Source organism: Antedon mediterranea, chromosome 8 (genome assembly GCF_964355755.1).
Source record: "Antedon mediterranea chromosome 8, ecAntMedi1.1, whole genome shotgun sequence".
NCBI lineage: Eukaryota > Metazoa > Echinodermata > Crinoidea > Comatulida > Antedonidae > Antedon > Antedon mediterranea.
Genome location: NC_092677.1, coordinates 26478157 through 26498619, shown reverse-complemented (window position 1 = coordinate 26498619; position 20463 = coordinate 26478157). Strand labels below are relative to the sequence as shown.

General features: G+C 32.9%; 3 protein-coding genes across 6 annotated transcripts in view; 2 read left to right on the top strand and 1 right to left on the bottom strand.

Moving 5' to 3' along the window:
* The window catches only part of LOC140056281 (uncharacterized), a 43206-nt gene extending 30594 nt beyond the window's left edge, over positions 1-12612 (top strand). For 3 of the 4 annotated variants that reach the window (XM_072101603.1, XM_072101602.1, XM_072101605.1), the window contains 9 exons: positions 946-1068; positions 1751-1919; positions 4233-4382; positions 4513-4754; positions 5570-5754; positions 6054-6178; positions 6852-7041; positions 8114-8337; positions 9077-12612. In XM_072101603.1, the coding sequence (XP_071957704.1) occupies positions 946-1068; positions 1751-1919; positions 4233-4382; positions 4513-4754; positions 5570-5754; positions 6054-6178; positions 6852-7041; positions 8114-8337; positions 9077-10971 (3303 nt within the window). In that variant the 3' untranslated portion in view covers positions 10972-12612. The remainder of the gene's footprint in view (positions 1-945; positions 1069-1750; positions 1920-4232; positions 4383-4512; positions 4755-5569; positions 5755-6053; positions 6179-6851; positions 7042-8113; positions 8338-9076) is intronic. The other variant, XM_072101604.1, reaches the window with a different exon arrangement.
* A 138-nt stretch (positions 12613-12750) lies between these two features.
* On the bottom strand, positions 12751-14681 carry LOC140056286 (uncharacterized). Its single transcript, XM_072101611.1, has 3 exons — positions 14599-14681; positions 14247-14277; positions 12751-14041 (listed from the first exon to the last, which is right to left on the bottom strand). The coding sequence occupies exons 2-3, from the start codon at positions 14253-14255 to the stop codon at positions 13598-13600; spliced, it is 453 nt and encodes a 150-aa protein (XP_071957712.1). The 5' UTR covers positions 14256-14277; positions 14599-14681; the 3' UTR covers positions 12751-13597.
* Positions 14682-14707: 26 nt separating this feature from the next.
* On the top strand, positions 14708-18278 carry LOC140056283 (uncharacterized). Its single transcript, XM_072101606.1, has 5 exons — positions 14708-15098; positions 15399-15538; positions 15846-16130; positions 16965-17234; positions 17773-18278. The coding sequence occupies exons 2-5, from the start codon at positions 15437-15439 to the stop codon at positions 18082-18084; spliced, it is 969 nt and encodes a 322-aa protein (XP_071957707.1). The 5' UTR covers positions 14708-15098; positions 15399-15436; the 3' UTR covers positions 18085-18278.
* Positions 18279-20463: the final 2185 nt, after the last annotated feature.

Below are 20463 nucleotides of genomic sequence, written 5' to 3'. Positions count from 1 at the left end.
TGGTGATGATAATGATGTCACAGGCCAATGTGGTGATGATAATGATGTCACAGGCCAATGTGGTGATGATAATGATGTCACACACCAATTTTTATTAAATTCATTCTTCTTTACCTGTACTAGCAAAATACTAGTATTTGTAATTAAAATAACAAATGGTTTTTTGTGGGGAGAATCTGTTAAAATAAAATGAAATTAATAATGTTTGCTCATAAAAAATATGCATTTGATGTTGTGTGTTTAAAAATTACGGCAGATATTATAAGGCAAAAGCTGGCTATCAAAATGCTTCTCATTTCAGAGCATACCAAGTAAATGCTATTAGATATTGGGATACTTTCATCTCTACAGCTCTATCTACACTATCAAACTAGTTTGACAAAAAAGTATGATGTGCCCAAATATGGTAGTGATATACTTAATTTTGTCAGAGATATGACAACATCATGTCCATATATGGGCATATCACATTCTTTTTTCACATAAAGTTTAATAGTGTAGACAGAGCTTTATATCTGCATATATTATTTGATAACTACTTTTATGGTTAAGAAGAATATTAATGGTCTTGCATTTAACTTATTTTGCTCTTTTTTAAAACCTTCTTTTCAGATACATTAAGCCTCATAATATCAAGATATACATTTCCAAGCCTTTAAAGTTACCATTTAACTTGTTTTGCTAATTAGACCAAGTGTTTACATTTTTCCCTTGCCTGTAGTGTGTGCGTTTAAAATGTAACTAGACAAGCAGAAACAACAGATGATGATTGGAATTGTTGACTAGACATTGCCTTCTGGGCTACTACTATGTATTCGGGCTATGATCTAATGTATGTGATACATACCAGACTACAAATTAGCTATGAATGTATGATACCACTCCAGGGCTAAAACATAAATCAAGCTATGTAATACTAATGTGTAAATTATATTTTGTTTTCAGATTGATAACCATGGCAACAGATTAGTCGTTGGTGATGATTCTGCCATCAATATTCCTGCCGTGGCAGCTGCTCATGTCATTCAGCGATACGTAGCTCAAGCACCAGATGAGATTACATTACAGGTTAGTGGTGGTAATATTGATGTTATCAATATAATCATCAATGATTATTGTCTTCATCATTTCAGCATTATCAATATTGCTATCATCATCAATATCGCTATCATCATCATCATCATCATCAATATCGCTATCATCATCATCAATATGGCTATCATCATCAATATGGCCATGATCATCAATATCGATATCATCATCAATATCGATATCATCATCAATATAGCTATCATCATCAATATCTCTATAATCATCAATATCGCTATCATCATCAATATCTCTATCATCAATATCTCTATCATCATCATCATCAATATCTCTATCATCAATATCTCTATCGTCAATATTGCTATCATCATCAATATCGATATCATCATCAATATCGATATCATTATCGATATCATCATCAATATTGATATCATCATCAATATTGATATCATCATCAATATCGCTATCATCAATATCGCTATCATCAATATCGCTATCATCAATATCGCTATCATCAATATCGCTATCATCAATATTGCTATCATCAATATTGCTATCATCAATATCGCTATCATCATCAATATCGCTATCATCATCAATATTGCTATCATCATCATCATCCTCATCATCAATATCGCTATCATCATCAATAATGTAACATTCAGATAGTAACTTTTTATTTTATCATTATGTGCTTTAGGTTGGAGACATTGTATCTGTAATTGACATGCCTCCAGCAGAAGACTCCCTCTGGTGGCATGGCAAACGTGGTTTTGAAGTAGGCTTTTTTCCCAGTCAATGTGTGGAGTTAATAGGAGATATTGTACCTCAAGCTGTTGCATCCAAGATTCCAAAGACACCAAAGCCAGGTATACAATTGAAAAAAAACACTTAAGTCTTCTCTTAAGTCTGGTCTTAAATCTGATCTTAAGTCCAGTCTGTTGCACTTGACACCGCCACATTGAGGTTTAAAGATTCAATGGGATATGTGCATTTAGTTGAATGTGATTTAATTCAATTATTGTATATCCTCTGGTATAATCCCAACCCCCTAGAACATGAAATTTGGCTAACTATTGGGGTGGGACTGTACCCGAGGAAAGCCTGGTTAAAGAGAGAGGCTTACATCCAGACCAAAAATCAATACTGGGACTATACACAGGGATATGCCTGTTTGTGAATGCAAACATAAAGAAGGGGGTGGGATTGGACCCGAAGTGGGATTATACCCGAGGATATACGGTAATTGCCACATTATTTGTGTGATATGCACTGTACTGTAGATATGATTACTTGCACAACCAAACTTCAAATCTAATAATAATAACAATATGGAATTAATTAATAGTTTCCTTATGTTTTCATGTCTGATTTTCTTGCTTCCTTTGCATTAATTAAGCTATATTTCTGTGCTTATTAGTGGCAATCTTTTCTGCTCTTTGTTAAGTTATTTAATATGCTATTTCAATAGATTAATACCTTACGGTGAGTACAGAGCTCATCTCTAAACTTTTCATGTCAATTCTAAAATGTAAACATTTAAATCATCTTTTTCAATTTCTTTCTCAAACATACTAATCAATGTCTGTATTTTTGTGAGTGAAATTCTGCTGCAAATAAATATTCTATAAAGGTCTGTCTACACTATCAAACTTTATGTGACAACAAAAATGTGATGTGCCCATATATGGATATAATGATGTCATATCACTACCATATTTGGGCATATCACTGCCATATTTAGGCACATGACACTTTTTTTGTCAAACAAGTTTGATAGTGTAGACAAAGCTTTAAATACCAAATTGACCAATTTAACTAAAATTCACAGTATAGAGTTTAACATGATTTCATGAGCTGTGCACGTGTAAGCATGAATAAAATTGGTTCATATAAAAAAAAAAAGAATTTAAATTTGTTATACTACTATATTCAAATTGATTGATGTGGTCAGTATGGTATTTATTTTACTCATAGTAGAGTTGTCATTGCTGCTTTGTGAATATTGTATTTCTTTCTGTTTTTCTTCATCTATGCTTCTTACAGGAAGGCAAGGTAGACAATAACAAATGCATCACTATTTTGTGTGTATTTTGCACTGTGCATCATGATGTGTAAGACTACAATGTGTCTGATGTTTTTGTGTGTATGATGTCATGTTTTATGTGTACGACTAAAATGTGTAAAATGTCATGTTTTACATGTGTATGATGTCATGTTTTACATGTGTATGATGTCATGTTGTATGTGTAAGATGTCATGTTTTTATGTGTAAGATGTCATATTTTATGTGTATGATGTCATGTTGTATGTGTACGATATCATGTTTTATGTGTATGATGTCATGTTTTATGTGTAAGATGTCATGTTTTTATGTGTAAGATGTCATGTTTTATTGTATAATGTCATGTTTTTATATGTAAGATGTCATGTTTTATGTGTAAGATGTCATGTTTTATGTGTAAGATGTCATGTTTTTATGTGTATGATGTCATGTTTTACTGTATAATATCAGTTGTTTATGTTTCTCTAGGAAAGATACCAATACCAGGGCAGTTGTCAAAATGTAGTTTAAAACCTTTCAAGTACCATTTTGGTCATATTAATAGTACCCCATGTGTATTGTGCCATTATGAAATCATTTATATAGTAATATACACGGTAGAAAATTTATGTTTTTATATGTATGATGTCATGTTTTTATGTTTATGATGTCATGATTTCATGTTCTTATGTGTATGATGTCATGTTTTTATGTGTATGTCATGTTTGACCTGATCTATTTGTGGCTTTCATAACATGTTATGGAAATGACTTAATGGTTTCACTTCTGTGACATCTAATTTATGAGAATGTGATATCATCAACTCCTGTATGTTGATCCTACGATATATAGCTTTGAATGCATTTGAATGTATTTCGTATTGAAAGTTTTATTAATAACATAACTATTGATATAAGTAGGTTATCATCATGATCATTGGCATCATAGTCACAAAATCAGTATCATCATTGTTAATTTTATTTATAAATATAAATTTTTTTAAATGAGTTATTATGTAGAGAAAAATGGGAAAACCATTATAGAAGTCTATGATAAACTAAAATATACCTTCAAAATAGAGGGTGCTATACACTTTTCTTCTTTATACAAAATTGAAAAAATGTGTTTTCTTTTCTAGTATTGCGACGGCATGGAAAACTAATCACATTCCTGCGCTCTTTTTTGGTTCAACGACCAACAAAAGGCGGTTTAAAGCAGCGTGGTATTCTACGGGAACGAGTGTTTGGCTGTGATTTAGGCGAACATCTTTTAAACACATCTCAAGATGGTAAATCAAGTATTCTTTATGTTTAGTTCTAATTCTGATATAGCAAAAGTTTTGTGCACTAGATTCTGTAAAAATTCAGGTTTAAATAAATCTTTGCTATAATTTCATACGATGTTTTTTAAAATCTTAGTTCCAGATTTAGTGAAAGCATGTACAAAGTTCATTGAAGAATATGGTGTTGTAGATGGCATCTATCGTCTATCAGGAGTTGCATCAAACATCCATCGTTTACGGGATGAGTTCGATAGCGAGAAATCGCCGGAGCTAGACGAGTTTAAAAAAGACATACACTGCGTTACAGCTGTTTGCAAATTGTACTTCAGGGAATTGCCAAACCCATTACTAACTTATCAACTTTACGATCGCTTTGCGGTGAGTTTTATCACATTCAAATTACCAGTCTTTAACAAGTTTTTTTTTTTACCTTTTTTTTTGGTAGTTTAATATGAAACAGATAGTTTTTGTAATTTGAAATTGGCAATATATGTAATTGAGTTAAGCTTTAAAGGTCAAATTGACTTTGTATAGGATGTAGTTTGCAAGGAAAAATGTTTTTTTAATCAAAATACTAATTTGCATAGATTTAGTGGTTTCTTACTTGAATGTTATTTACAGTACCAAAGTAAGTGTCAAATTGCAGTAAAAACCATCTAATGAATATTCATAAATAAAAAATGCTATTTGCATAATTATATAAGTCACAGTAGTTGATGAAGAGAATTTAATGAATATTAATAAAATAACAAATGTTGCTTGCATAATTATGATTCACAGTAGTTGATGAAGAGAATTCAATGAATATTCATAAAATAACAAATGGTATTTGCATAATTATAAGTCACAGTAGTTGATGAAGAGAATTCAATGAATATTCATAAAATAACAAATGGTATTTTCTTAATTATGATTCGCAGTAGTTGATAAAGAGAATTTAATGAATATTCATAAAATAACAAATGTTATTTGCTTAATTATGATTCACAGTAGTTGATAAAGAGAATTTAATGAATATTCATAAAATAACAAATGTTATTTGCATAATTATGATTCACAGTAGTTGATGAAGAGAATTCAATGAATATTAATAAAATAACAAACTCTATTTGCATAATTATAAGTCACAGTAGTTGACGAGAATTTTTAATGAATATTCATAAAATAACAAATGGTATTTGCATATTTGATAGGTTGCAGTAGCTGATGAGGAGAATCGCCTAATGCATATTCATGGCACCGTCCAGCAGCTCCCACCACCGCATTATCGTACTTTAGAATATCTCATTAAGCATCTATCCAAGATGGCCGAGATGGAAGAAAAGACAGGCATGAACACGAAGAACCTAGCAATAGTCTGGGCTCCTAACTTACTTAGGTATGTTGTATCTTGTAGAGAATGTCTATACAAAGAACCTAACAATAGTCTATTTTTATCTTCTTATATATCTTTTTATCCATCTATTCGTAGGCCTATCCATTCATTCATTCATTCATCCATCTATCCATTCATACATCTATTTGTCCATCCATCACTCATAAATTCATTTGTCTATCTTTTTTGTATGTTTCTCCACACATTCAATCATATCCAAGTGCCTTTCAATTCTTTTATCATTCATAAATCCATTCCATTTTTCACATATTTTGAAAAAAATTTGTTTAAATTTCTTCAAGGTCAAAAGAGATTGAGTCTGGAGCAGCAGCATTTATGGAAATCCGTGTTCAAGCTGTAGTCGTAGAATACTTAATCCGTAACATGGATCTTATCTTTAACAATAAACTTTTCCCAGATGTTCCAGGTAAACATACTTTATTTATTTTTAAATAATTTTAAGTTGAATTTTTCTCTTTCTTGTAAAGCATAACTTTGTATTAAATGAAATGTTTTGGGAAAGTGGATAATTTTTAAAATTTATTCAATCCAATTCAAAAGACATTTATTTACGTCCAAAAGACAAAAGTTAATACAGATTGAGATTATTGAAAAGGTAACGACGAAGGCAAGATCCTAAAAAGATGAACCTCTTGTGGCCGAATTGCCTTGACAAATTAATAATAAAAATTAATAATATAAAGATATAAATAATAAATAAATAAATTAATTTAAAAATAATGAAATAAAAAAAAAATGAATCATGCTCATGATGAAACATGTCATTTAGAATTTGGTTACTGTGACCTGTGTTACTTTAATCTATTCTAGGTCTTGCTGTAGCAAAGGAACACATGCAAAGTCCTACGTTTTTTTATACTATTGCACTGTGACTCATGACTATTAATTGATCTATTTTAGGTCTTGCTGTAGCAAAGGAACACATGCAAAGTCCTACGTTTTTTTATACTATTGCACTGTGACTCATGACTATTAATTGATCTATTTTAGGTCTTGCTGTAGCAAAAGAACACATGCAAAGGCCTAAGTCTATCATACTATTGCACTGTGACTCATGACTATTAATTGATCTATTTTAGGTCTTGCTGTAGCAAAGGAACACATGCAAAGGCCCAAGTCTGTCATAATGAGTCTTCCAACCAAACTGTTATCACTAGAAGAAGCCCAAGCACGTACTCAAAACATTGAACCTGATAAAGAAAAGAAATACATAGAGGTCGGAGGTGGCCCGGCTGCACTACAAGAGTACCATACTGTCATTGATGTTCCGTAAGATTACAAACCAACAAAATATTATTATTACTATGTGAGAAGTTCAGTGGGCTTTAGTCTTTATGCAGCAAATGATCAAGCCCAGTGGGCTTACTTTTGGAATAGTTAGATTAGTTAACCTGACTTGTAGATCTTAGGTTGGAGACTGGCAGTGATTACATTTCTCACTGCTAAAAGCCTTGATAAATATTTAACTAATAATTTATTACATTTTTTTTTCATATTATTTTGATTGAGGTGAGGTACTCTACCATTTAAAGAGCTAACTTGTTAATAACAAAAAATGAACTTACTTTATTTTGATATTTACATAGAAAAATGTTTAATATATAAAAGTAATGTATTGTATAGGCGCAAGTATAATTATATTTAAAAGATAAGATTTCAGGGGTTTTTTTTACGGAAAGAGAAAACTCTAAACCGTCCAACGATAAATGCAGAAATATAGATACATTTATGGTAGGTTCAAATCAGATTGACTAGTAACTCTTTCACTTTTAAAATTGTTTTGGGAGAACTTCACTAATCCTTAATGACACTTTATTTGTATGTATAACAACAATCAAACCTGTGATTTACATAACACAATGATGGAAAAAAATATACAATCACCAAATCACCAAATTCATCACCGTCCACTTAAATACTTAAACTCATCTTCTCCATTTATTAATTGTCACAAAGGTGTTCAATCATTTATATGTTGTAAATATGTTGTGTAATGTTTTTGTCTTATTTTATTTTTGTCAATTTGTTTACTGTATTAAACGTTTTGTAGTTGTGTAAATATATTTAGTATGTACGGTAATCTTAAAAAGGTTTGGATGTGTTATTAAATTTAAAGCAATTTAAAATGAATTTGTTTTAGATTGTTTTATTTTTCTTGTAAACTGTTTCAATTAATTTAAAAACATTTTTTCGCCAAATATAATAAAGTCGTTATTCAAAGTTTCATCCAACAAATGCGAGATAAAATTATTTCCAATTTCTTACAAAAACTATAGAGCGATACTAAATGTTAAATTCTTTACTGAAACTAAAATTTAAAACACTACTTGCCTCTATATAGGGGTCGACGACCTTCAAGCAAGTTCAAGAAATCGGGAACGTGGCGAGATTTCTTTAGTTTCAAGCAAAAAGACGGTAAACAAAAACCACAGCGAGAGAATTCGCCAGAAAGGACGTCATACGTGATTAAAGGAAAACAAGGCAGTCTGCGATCAGTGCGTAGTGTTGAGAGCCTGACGACCACCGAGGGTAATGCTATTAAAATGACCTTTGACCGCCACCCAGGTATTTTGCACAGTTTTAGTCGTAGTTGCATAATTATTAGTCAGTTTCATACATTCCTATTTATTCCTATCCTGAGTTGGTTTACGCAGGTGTCCTGTAACTTACGAATAAATTAAGGTAAACAGAAGTAACAGTATTATGTTGTACAGTTTAACCAACATCACACATGCACCTGTATTTAAATGTCAATCCTCTGTTATACCACTCTACTAATTAGCATAACCAATTTGTAACATTCTTTCCTGCACAATTTTAGTAACTTTTAGTCTTATCACCTTTGTGTAAAACCATATCATTTTTCATCTTGATATCACTTTTTACCTTTATCACTTTTTATCTTGATATCACTTTTTATCTTTATTACTTGTTGTCTATTTCATTAGTCTTCTTTATTTCATTTGATATCATTTTTCATCTTGATATAATTTGTTATCTTTATTTAACTTTTCATCTTGATATCACTTTTCACCTTGTACCATTTTTTATCTTTATTTTTTCCATCTTCAGATCACTTTTTATCTTTATATCACTTTTTATCTTGATATAATTTTTCACCTTGATATCACTTTTCATCTATCATTTTGCATCTTGATATCACTTGTTATCTTGATATCATTTTTTCATCTTGATATGTCTCATCTTGATCAAAGATGGTACTCCAAAAAAGCTGTTCATGTCCTGTTAATTTTTGTAGTTTTAGTTTATGAAAGATACTGTACAAAACTTTCATTTATTTCAGAATCAGATAAATTGCCTCGTCGTCGGAGGTCATCAATCTCATGTGTTGAAGATTCTGGGTTAAGGCGTTCTTGTTCTAATGACTCTTACTTTGAAGATGACAGCACAGTAACGACAGCTGCCATTGCAGCGGCAACGAATGATTTCTTGTCCGCAACTGGACAGAGTCCTGATGACAGCATTGAGGTTGAAGAAGAGGCCATGCATTGGCACGATGTAGACAGTAGGATGTCAAGTCCCATGTGGATTGATGAAGGAATAAAAACACCAGATACATCAAACAAAGGATCACCGTTAACCCCTCTTGCTACGCCAAGAGACATGGCGATGCAGCCAACAGTAAGGACAAGAGCTCATACTGATCCAATACTCGATCAGTCTTATGATCGCAAAGTTGATTTTCAAAAATCTTTACCGGGGGAGATTCACTCCCCTCAAAGACCACCAAGGTCAGTTGATAGTTGCTTAAAAGAAGCAACTTCAGACTCTTCAGAGGCTAGGTTAAGAAGTAAACCAGTGCCTCCACCTAAGCCGGCTCAAAGGCCTGTACCAGCGCCTAGAGTATCTTTATCTTCACACCCCACAAGCGACCAAAAAACAAATGTAAATATTGAGAATGATGAATTTGCAGAAACTGGCTTAGAACAACGGCGACCGTCTGTTTTACAAAAACTTAAACATGCTGTCTCGCCAAAAAAATGTGAAAAAGAAAGGAAATCAGGAGAAAGAAACTCTGGTCATGATTTAAAAATATCTAACGAAGCAAATGATATTGTTGTAAAGAAAAGGCCGACATTGTCACCGGTAGACACCAGGAGGCATGTTGATAAACCTGAGAGTTTAGTAACACATCAGGGCGTTGTTTTGAGGCCCCGTAAATTATCGCCTTTAGTACCGCAACAAACGGACGCTTTTGAAGGATTTCTATCTTCACCGCGAAAAAATCGGTATAGTTTAGATACTGTGTTATCGGAATATGACAACTTACGCGAAAAATACAATTCGCAAGCCTTGTCTCCGGATTTTGATGTTTTACAAGAAATTAGTAATGAGTATGAAAATGTTAGCATACAGGGTAAACCGGTGTTGTCTTCGGAACGAACCATGGAGCATAATGCTTCTAACGAAGGACCACATACTGTTGTTGTACGACAGAAAAGTAAACCAAGTGAAGTGTCTTTAGGTTTAAATTTACAAGAACGACTTGAAATGATTAATTCAGGAAAAACTGAAGTAGATGATGTTCAAACAGAATTTGCAAAATCTGAATTTCCCGGACCGCAAACTGCCACAATCATGCCATTTACACCGCCCCCAACGCCGGAAACGTCAGAGAACGTGTTTAGTTACAGGAACTCAAACGGATGTATGGACGGCTCGGTATCACCGGGCATAAGCTCACTAAACATAAGCTGTAACAATTCAACCAGTGATAATTCATCGCCCAAATTATTTTCAAATTTTAGCGAGAGGAAACCGATCAAATTGGGATCGTTCAAAAAGAAAAGTCCAACGTTAGCAGCGTATGAAATGAACTCTGCTAAAATGAGTTCCGTTGCCGCAAAAATGAGTTTATATTCATCTCCTGTATCGTCTCCTACCGAAGAAAACGTGTTTTTATCTGAAATGAAATCTAAATTAGAAAGCACACAAGAGGGTGCCAATATTAGAACAAGTAGCAGTTCTTCTGCGCAAGAAAACATATATATGAACTTCCCCGTCATACAATGGCGAGATTCTCCAAATTTAGCAACGTTTTCTGATGAATTTAAAGCAAGCCGGTCTACTTTGATTTCACAGTATGATAATGTAGATGATGAGTATGATTATTCAATTAATTCAACTAACCTCCCGCCTTTAGCCATTGTTGAAGATGATATAAGTGATCATTATTAAAACAAAAATCATAATTATTTAGTCCACAAAGATATATCATACTTATTAATTTGCAAACTTACAAATTTGAATTGATCATTACAGAGTAAAGCTCTGTCTGCACTATCAAACTTTATGTGACCAAAATTATCGTGTGCCCATATATGATCGTGATGTCATATCACTACCATATTTGGGCACACTAGTTTGATAGTGTAGACAGAGCTTAAAATAAATGTGTAAAATCGGATTTTGAAACATATCTGGTTTTCGTTGATGAACTAAATTTATTTTTTCCTCCTAATTTGTTTAGTTGGAAAGGATAATTGCTGTTGTATTGTTTTGGGAATACTTGCAGATTAGCATAAAGTACAATGACGTCAAAGTAGGAGGGCAAACAACTGACCAATCAGCTCCCTTACACACCCTACTTCGAATAGTTATTCAATTATACTGTTTATTGACATTAATAAACTCAAAATATTATTTTTAATAAAATTAACTTTTTTGACCTGTTTTTATTTTAATGAACTTAAAACAATTCGTGTAATAAAATAGTGTATTTATTGTCTTTATTTAAGTACAGTCAAGCTTATAATATTAGGCTGTGATTAAATGCGGACCAACTCAATCACCAATATCTGGGTGGGCTACTATTTTCAAGTGCCTGCATTTTAGTAATAGCAACTCAGTACTCAACTCTAATAGTAACCTACAGTAGTTACCCAGTTCTCTAATAGTAACCTAGTAACCCAGTACTCTAAACTTAACCCAGTAATATAGTAACCTAGTAACCCAGTACTCTAATAGTAACCTAGTAACCGTATTCACCAATCACACTTCGGCTAAGGGAAACACCCTTAAAATTAAAAAAAAAAATCCTATGTTAATGAATATAATTTAAGGAAAATACATAAATATTTATTGAATTAAGTGAAATACTTAGTACTTAAGTGCGATTGATGAATACGAGCCACAGTATCTTAATAGTAACCCAGTTCACTTTAATATAATAATAATTAATAGTAATTATTCTTATAGTAACTAAACGCATCGTAATTAAACCGATCTATTGACGTATATATATTTTCACAAATATACACTATAACAAATTATTTATTTAGTAAAACTAATTATATTATATATAAATATAAATGTGTTTATCTCGCCTTTAGTTTACAGTAATGTATTAAAGAGACCATAAAATTTGTAATAGAAATTTATGGACCAAATGTTAGATTAACTGAATACAATAGTATGCATATTATTAGCATATTATAGTATAATTTGCATATATTTACATACTATTTACACATGTATATTTTTTTGAATGTTTGTACCAGTAGTAGAATTTATTATGTTAAGTACTTACTCAGGATTTTTAGAGCGCGCTTTATATTTTATTCTAATTTTTTTCCTCTAAAGGGTTGGTTTTCGACCTTCTGTGAGACTAACGGGCATAAAAAGTTCATATATTAATAGCAACAATATTTATGAATAATTGAATTTTGAAAGCGGTCGTAATCGTATGCCAATTTATGTACGGTAACAAAGTTTTTAAGAACTTTCATTTCCGAATTAAATTGCTTCACTTCTGTTTTTTGTTCACGTATTACAACTCATAATATAATGTGAAACTATTCATAAGGCTGCCAGAGAGGCTTTGTCATAAACAGAGAAATATAATGTATGATACACCGCGCGGCAAAAATAAGCGGCACGATCTTCGCCGGCAAGTATTTCAAATGTTAGGTTGGGGTGTTAATTAATCGAACAAAATATATCCTGCGCCCGACTCTAATACAAACTCATGAATCTGCTACGGAAAATTACGCGCAAACTTAGGTCTCGAACAAATGCCACTAGAATTTACCGAATGTGGTATTGATATGAACAAACTAGTTTCTTCCAGTTTATAAATGTATAAGAAATATATTTTAAACATGGAAGTGTATAGAGTGCAATCATTCTAAAATTTAATAACCAATTTTGACGTTTTATACTTAAAATGTATGTATAGTATACAATTGCATGACGACAAGGTGTATGATAAAACATTAGAGAACAAACAATATTTAAGTCTTGTGTCGAGTATAATTTAATAAAACAATACTTGTTTAAACTATCTGATTTTTTATTTTCACGTTGAGCATGCAGTATGCAGTCCATCTGTAAATTACACTGAGGGATCTCTGATCCTCAATTTGATTAAACAAATAATTTTATACAGTACTCTGTATAAAAGTAAAGTCTACTGGATAACTGTTAATTTCTACTGTCAGTTTTTATAATTTTCGTTACAAAATTAAAAACAACGATTTAATATACTAAGTTTCACGTAAATGGTATATAACAAAATAATGTACAATATAATATTTGACTTGACGCAATTCGTCAGTGATATGTGAAGAAGTACACAAAAGTATGTGCGCGTACAAACGCTGATGCTAAACCTCTTTGTTGGCGCGCGCGTTCAAAAGCTGATAGTAATTAAATCCGTTTTGTGTACGCGCGCGTCCGCCTTAATTTTCGTGATGTCACTGATGATTAACATATTTTTTTTTTGTTACAGGACAAGAAATAAACCGGTCGTTATTATTGCAAGTTTTAACCAACAATCAGTTTAAAAAAGTGTAGTCTACCGCATTTAACTGGATGTATTTTCTCTGAATTCAATTGCCTCTCTTCGGCCAACAAGGATAGATATAAGTTGAGCCAGGCCTATGATGGTGCCTTGATTCTCCCAAGCCCAGTTCCAGATAGCTACAGCTTGATCCCGCATAAATAATTTCCAGCCTCGTTCCCGAAGTCTTACCTCGGCTTGTCCAGATTCTCCGATCAGGATAACATACTGATTGGTTCTTTTCCCAGAATGCATGATGTAGCAGTGATTCGGCATCGAAAATGCAATTTCAGCGTCTTTGAAAATCCATTTTGGTTCTTTGGCTACGAAATTAAACGCCACGTCTAATAGTTTATTGCTGTCGTCGTTTTCGTTTCCGATTGTAGCTCGGAGACGGTGAACGTCTCCAAACGTCACCTCTTCTCCGCAATCTATTACCGTCACAGCGGCGTCGATCGGTTGATTAGGCTAGAAAACAAAATAAAATTCATTTGGATTTGTTTTTATTCATCTGAAAACAGAATTTAATGTAATAACGTTTACTACAACTATATACACATCGCCTGTAAAACGTTTCGATGCAGCTTTTTTTGTATCGGGAAACATTCACCGATATGCGGTGTACCCTACTAAACTTTATTAAATGTTGATATTGTTTTTTCGATATATTTACCTCAGCCATACTTTGATCTGCCTCGCATTTACTGCAATATAAAAAAAACAACAAAACAGATGTTTAGCAGCGCACATGCATTCATTTAATCATCGAACTATTAGTGTGTTTAGTGTTAATGACAAAGTACATTCTAACTATCTGACACTACACTGCCTTTATGTATTTTATCAACAGTACCTACTATAATGCATGGAGTTTAAAATACCAAACTAAACTTATAATTAAACAGTTATAAACATTTTAACTATTTGAAGACTTTCCAGAGATTACGGTGATGAAACATTCAAAATACCATCATTTTACAATTATTTAAAATAATTAACAATGTTAATATTTTGTTAGTACTTACCTTTTCGGAAAGACTGCAAAAGTATGAATGTTTTCAACGTTCAAACGAAAGATTCAAATAATTGGTTCATTTCAACCTTATTAGTGAAATGGTAATTGTATTATTGATTCAATATTGTTCAAGACTATAAAACGTCATGAGAATTAAAGAATGATGATTGATGAATTTTTGAAAGTGTTAAGAAGAGTCATTTAATTCCCAATGAGCCTCATCTCAAGATAATTCGTTGCCAATTTATCCTAAGTAATTTGAAATTCTTTCATCGGGTGTTCGATTCATCGCGTTTAACGACGCATCGTGAACGATTGGTTGCGCATTGGCAAATGAGTTTTTGAACCACGGGAATTCGTTAACGCCTTCGGTATTCTTGCTCATCGCAACACTAGCTTCTTCGAATGATAAGAAATATTTACGCTGAATTATTCACAGGAATAATACATTTTGGAAAGATTCGTACATCAAACGAGCGATTGTTTTGGGCTAAAATCGTCATAAGAAAGGTAAAATATATTTTAACATGTTGATTATAATTTTTAAACTTATAAGGAACAAAGCTTTGGTTTTCATCTTCATTTTAGATGAAACTGAAATAGTTCAAAATAGGAATGTAATGTAAGAAATATTTAAGATACACTACCCTACTATTTAAGTATTGTCATTGCGGCGTTGCGTGTTTATAGGCGTACTTCCTCAATAACGATACCGTAGGCCTATTTATCATAGTCATTTTTATATTAAACTGTGTAATAGTTTTATGTAATTAATTAATTTAAAATTTGATATTTGTTATTTTGTTCTAGATTGTAAAGTGGCATAATTAGTTCAGCACATAACAATTATGTCGGGGTGGATACCGTCGGCTTTACATGGTTTACGGTGGCTTACAGGTTCTACGCCAAATTACAACGACCACGCCCAACAACCAACGAACGAGTCACAGGTAGGCAAAAAAACACTAATTAAACCCAGTTAGCCAAAATATATTGGTATAGATTTTCTCTCTGTAAACTTTAGTTTTTAAAAAGGGCATGTTTTGAAGGAGAATTGTATACGTAGGCAAAAGATTTTCATTAAGCTCTATGTCTAAACTCTATCAAACTTAGGCACATCACATGTTCATTAAGTTTGATATTGTAGATATAGCTATTGAGATGTGTTAAACGGTTCCAACCCAACTTCAAAAACCTTTTGGCGACATCCTAGTATAGGCCTTTAAAATAATTCCATACATTTTATTTGATCTCCAGATTTCTGATAAAGTCACTGATGTTTTAACCAGATTGTTACTCGAATCATCAATTGAAAAGCTATTTCAAAAGTTAAGACGTGATTCGTGTTTCAAAGATACCAGATTGAAGCAACGAAAATACGCGCACGCATGCGCAGATTGGATATGCGAGGAGACAGACAATGGCATTGGTAAAGGAACATTGGAATCGTACAACAAAGTTGAACTGTTTGTGATCAAAGCTGTATCGAATGAATGTAAACTGAAGCTAAGAGAGACAAAAGACGGAGGCGTTAAAACAACCGTAAGCATTGTCTACACTATCAAACATTATGTGACAAAAAATGTGATGTGCCCATATATGGACATTATGATGTCATATCACTACCATATCGGGACATATCACTACCATATTTAGGCACATCACACTTTTGTTGTCAAACTAGTTTGATAGTGTAGACAGGTCTTTAGATTTTGAGGTGGAATTCATTTTCTGGTGATGACTTCTTTTTTATGCGAGCTCATTTCAAGATAACTGTATAATTCAGTTTAAAATAATAATTTATATTTCAATACCAAATTGGGAATGTGTATATTATCAGTGTAACGCAAGAGACGGCGCGCATAAAACACTGCGTGTAATTATCGAGCAAGGATAAACGCGCTGGGTACTCATGCATGACTTCTCGTTACTTCACTAGTAGGCCTCGCATCCTCTGAAAAGTATGTTAAGCATATCTCTATTGCCACCATGGGACTATTCAAGAATGGTTAATTATTAAAAGGAAAGTCATTATATTTTATTCGATAAATCGATAGTTCGATTTAAACTAATTAATGTGGCTACTATACGGCGCATGGTTTATTTTTGCATTCGATAAACAATAAGTTATTTGTACGTCTGTACGATCTCTCTTCTTTTGGGCGACTATAGTGGTCCGGCCTTGTTTATACCTTGGGTAAGTGGAAAAATGATTGTAATGATTTTTAATAATACAAATTACTTAAAATCAGCCATCCGATATGGGAGTGCCTTCAACTGACCCGTCGTGGCCTAAATTCCCATTGTTTTAACTTGGAATATTATCGGGAAGGCCTACATTATATATTTTGATTTGTATTATTCATGATTCAACAGGTAACTGTGGAAGTAAATAGACTCTCTGATCCAGCTTGCGAACGACGCATATCGTCACTTTTGAACAAACTGTCAGCGTCTGGATTTTTAACTGGGAAAGAACTTCTGGAAAGTTGGTCAAAGTTCAGCAATAATGTAAGACCAGAAGCAATGCGTACTGCACAGTTGATATTATATGGAGAGTATGACGAGAGAATCAAGATAAAATGCAGGACGATTAAAACAACTATTGCTGCAGTTTTAAATGATAAAGAACAAGGGGAGATTGTAGTAAGTTAACATTATACAGAGTTTTTAAATTAGTTGATTAATTTCATCAAAGCAAGTTGCGTAGCGCGGCTTGTAAAACGTTGTCTTGTAAATGGTGTGGAAAAATCTTCGCGAGTTCAAGTCTCAGTAGATGACTTTTGTTTATATACCGCCAACCGCGAGTGTTGCATGCCACACGAAAATTACACAGTCAATATCATCGTAGGCCTACTCAAGAATTTGCTGGATTTTATATGTTAAATGACAGGGACACGATAATTACGCGAAAATTACCCAGGCAATATCATCGTACTCGAGGATATAATGATTTACGATCCTCGCAGCGGTAGTCATGTAATGCAGTTTCAACCAATCGCGTTCACGTATTTACATAGGCTATGTAATATTAACACTTAAAGCGCACGTTATTTTGATAAACTCATTGCGGCGCAATGCATGTTACATTAAATGCTAAGTCTTTTTTTTTAAATGATTCTTTTTCTTCTAAACGTGTATTTACATTTACATATCAAATATTTAAAACCTTTTCTTATTACAGTTTGAAGTTGATGAAATTAATAAACGTACTTTGGGTCGAATCATGCTTTGGTTACTCGGTAATGAGGGCGTCAGTCAAACAACTGAACAAGCCGCCCTCAGACGACTCATTCAGGCGTGTATAAGTGCACTGGAGAAACGAAATAACATTTGTTGGGAAAACACTAAACTTTCTCTCTATGGTAAAGATGATACGTCATTCCATGTGGTGGCGGGTAAATCACGTGATCGTAAGCACGTCATAGGATTCGTTGATTCAAATTCAGAATTCCAGATAATTGAGCGGCACAACAGCTCCTGTTTAATTTCGTAATAATTTTGCACATTATGAACGTACAAAACTACGGATTGGTCTGCAGCCAGAAAGAGAACAATACATAGGCATACATTACAACCTAAATTGTCTATGCCCTATGTCATATAGGTAGTTCTGAAAATGGAACAATTTGTGACATAATTTATCCAATTTTCTTTAAAAATTCAAATAAAAGAATGGTTTTCAAATGAAACAGCAAAACGGGTACATTTTCAATAAATATCCCTGTAAAATGTACCATAAAAAACTAATTTAACCTCTCCTAAGCAGAGCCATATTTATATATATGGCTCTGCTCTTAAGTCGCTTAAAACTCTCTCAAAATACGGTTTTGACCCCTGGGTCCCGCATGTACAGAGAGGCATTTGGCGTCCCCAACTTATGCGGACTTTGAGCACTGATCAAATATTTGCAGCCCTTGTGAGACAAAGGGTGCTGGCTATGAACTTTATATCGCACATTATATTGCTAATTGTAACAATTATTTTCCGTTTAAAGATGCCAATGATATCAAAATAAAAGTTTGAAATTTCAAATGTTTTTTACCAAAAGAAGAAACATCATACAGAGTGTAACAATAAAGAAAAGAATTTTGTTAGTACGATGGTTCTAGTTAAACGAAAACTTTATGGCCTGCATCAACACAATCAGTAGGCCTATTCATATTTTATGAAATAACAATTTATTTTATACGAGGGGTTTAGATCATTTTAAAGAGTATAGATATGGTTCGTGCCTAAATTCTTACAGCTAGTTTCTTGTCTAATAGATGGATTTTTTTTTGCCAGCCCTATGGCATTTAATGAGAAAATCAACACCCCGTGGTTTCTGCACAGATCAGGCTTATCGATAGTATTCTGTGGTAATAAACGTCATACTTCAGTCAAAAGATCAATCTACACAATTTCAATCGAAATAAAGTTCATTCAAAACCAGGAATATTCATTCAAACCAGGAATTCATTCAATCTTTTATTTCGAAAATATAGAAAATATAATTACGTATACATTAACCAAAAAATAATTGGAAAGGGAAATCAACGCATAATATGAAAGCTCTTTAACTGAGTATAATCTAATAATAATAGTAAAGCAAAATCAGAACAATAATGACCTTAACATGTTATACTACTAATATAAGTTTAAAATTAATAAGGTTTAATATGTTATGTTAATGTTATTGCTATTAATATTATTTTACTTGCAAAAACTATACAATGTATTATGTATCATATTTATTTGTTAATTCTGTTAACATTTTTACCAAATTATGTTTTGTGTAGGTTATAATTTTTGCACTTGAATAATTTAGAAAATTAATCCATTTTACGTAGTACTAAATTAATGCTAATTATTTTAAACAATATCTATCAATAACAATCTATGACCTATGTATTATTTTGGCATTGAGGTAAAGGCCGTTTAATAGCAAATAGCTTCTTGATTTTCGTCACTTCTGAAGAGATTTCTTACCCAGACTAATCCGGTGTGGAACCAAAGCCGCCAACTTTTTGCCCTCGTCTCAAAATCAATGTCTCCGCCACTTTTATAAATGACAAATTTATTAGTTTTTCCCCCTGCATAGAGTGAGCTTGCTGGGCTGGTTGATGTTGCCCTTATATCAATTAATGCATCTTTAAGAGCATGATCCGGTAATTGGCTAATCAGTTGCTTTGTAGCATCCTTCAAATCATCATCTATCTGTAGATCATTAGCGTGCCCAATCGTAATCTTTCTATAACAATTAATGTGTTTTGACACTCTTCTCTGTGTTAAAATAAAAAAAAAATTATTATTATTAAATTAAAGTTTCATGACATTGTGAAAAATCAATCAATATACAAGGTATTTTAAAATTAAACTACAATAATATAATCATGGTAGTCATAGCGAACTGTTTTTAATGACACTGGACTTATAATGATCAATAATTGTATTATTAGTAAAAGAAATTATAAAATAGTTATAAAAGTTTACATAAGGGTTCAGAGTACGTACACTTAAAATATATTTTTGCTCAACTAAGTGGAATTTAAACATTCTGACAGATATAATTAAGGGAAATACATTTTGTACAAACCCTTCGTTCGGCTTCAGCTCTAGCTTCATGTGCTGCCCTGGCAGCAGCTCCCCTGGCACGGGCCTCGCGTATTCTGGCAAATGCTTCACGTTCTGCCCTGGCAGCAGCTGCGGCTTCGGCCTCGCGTTCTCGTCTGGCACGCACGCTCTTTACGTTCTGCACTGACAGCAGCTGCGGCTTCGGCCTCGCGTTTTTGTCTGGCACGCTCTTCACGTTCTGCCGTGGCAGCAGCAGCAGCAGCAGCTTCCCTGGCAGCGTCCTCGCGTATTCTGGCAAATGCTTCACGTTCTGCCCTGG

Excerpts from the sequence above, each read along its gene's own strand:
- LOC140056283 (XM_072101606.1), top strand. The coding sequence starts at position 15,437 with ATGTCGGGGTGGATACCGTCGGCTTTACATGGTTTACGGTGGCTTACA. Across the intron at positions 15,539-15,845 it reads AACCAACGAACGAGTCACAG|ATTTCTGATAAAGTCACTGA; the intron begins GTAGGCAAAAAA and ends TTTGATCTCCAG. Across the intron at positions 17,235-17,772 it reads AAGAACAAGGGGAGATTGTA|TTTGAAGTTGATGAAATTAA; the intron begins GTAAGTTAACAT and ends TTCTTATTACAG.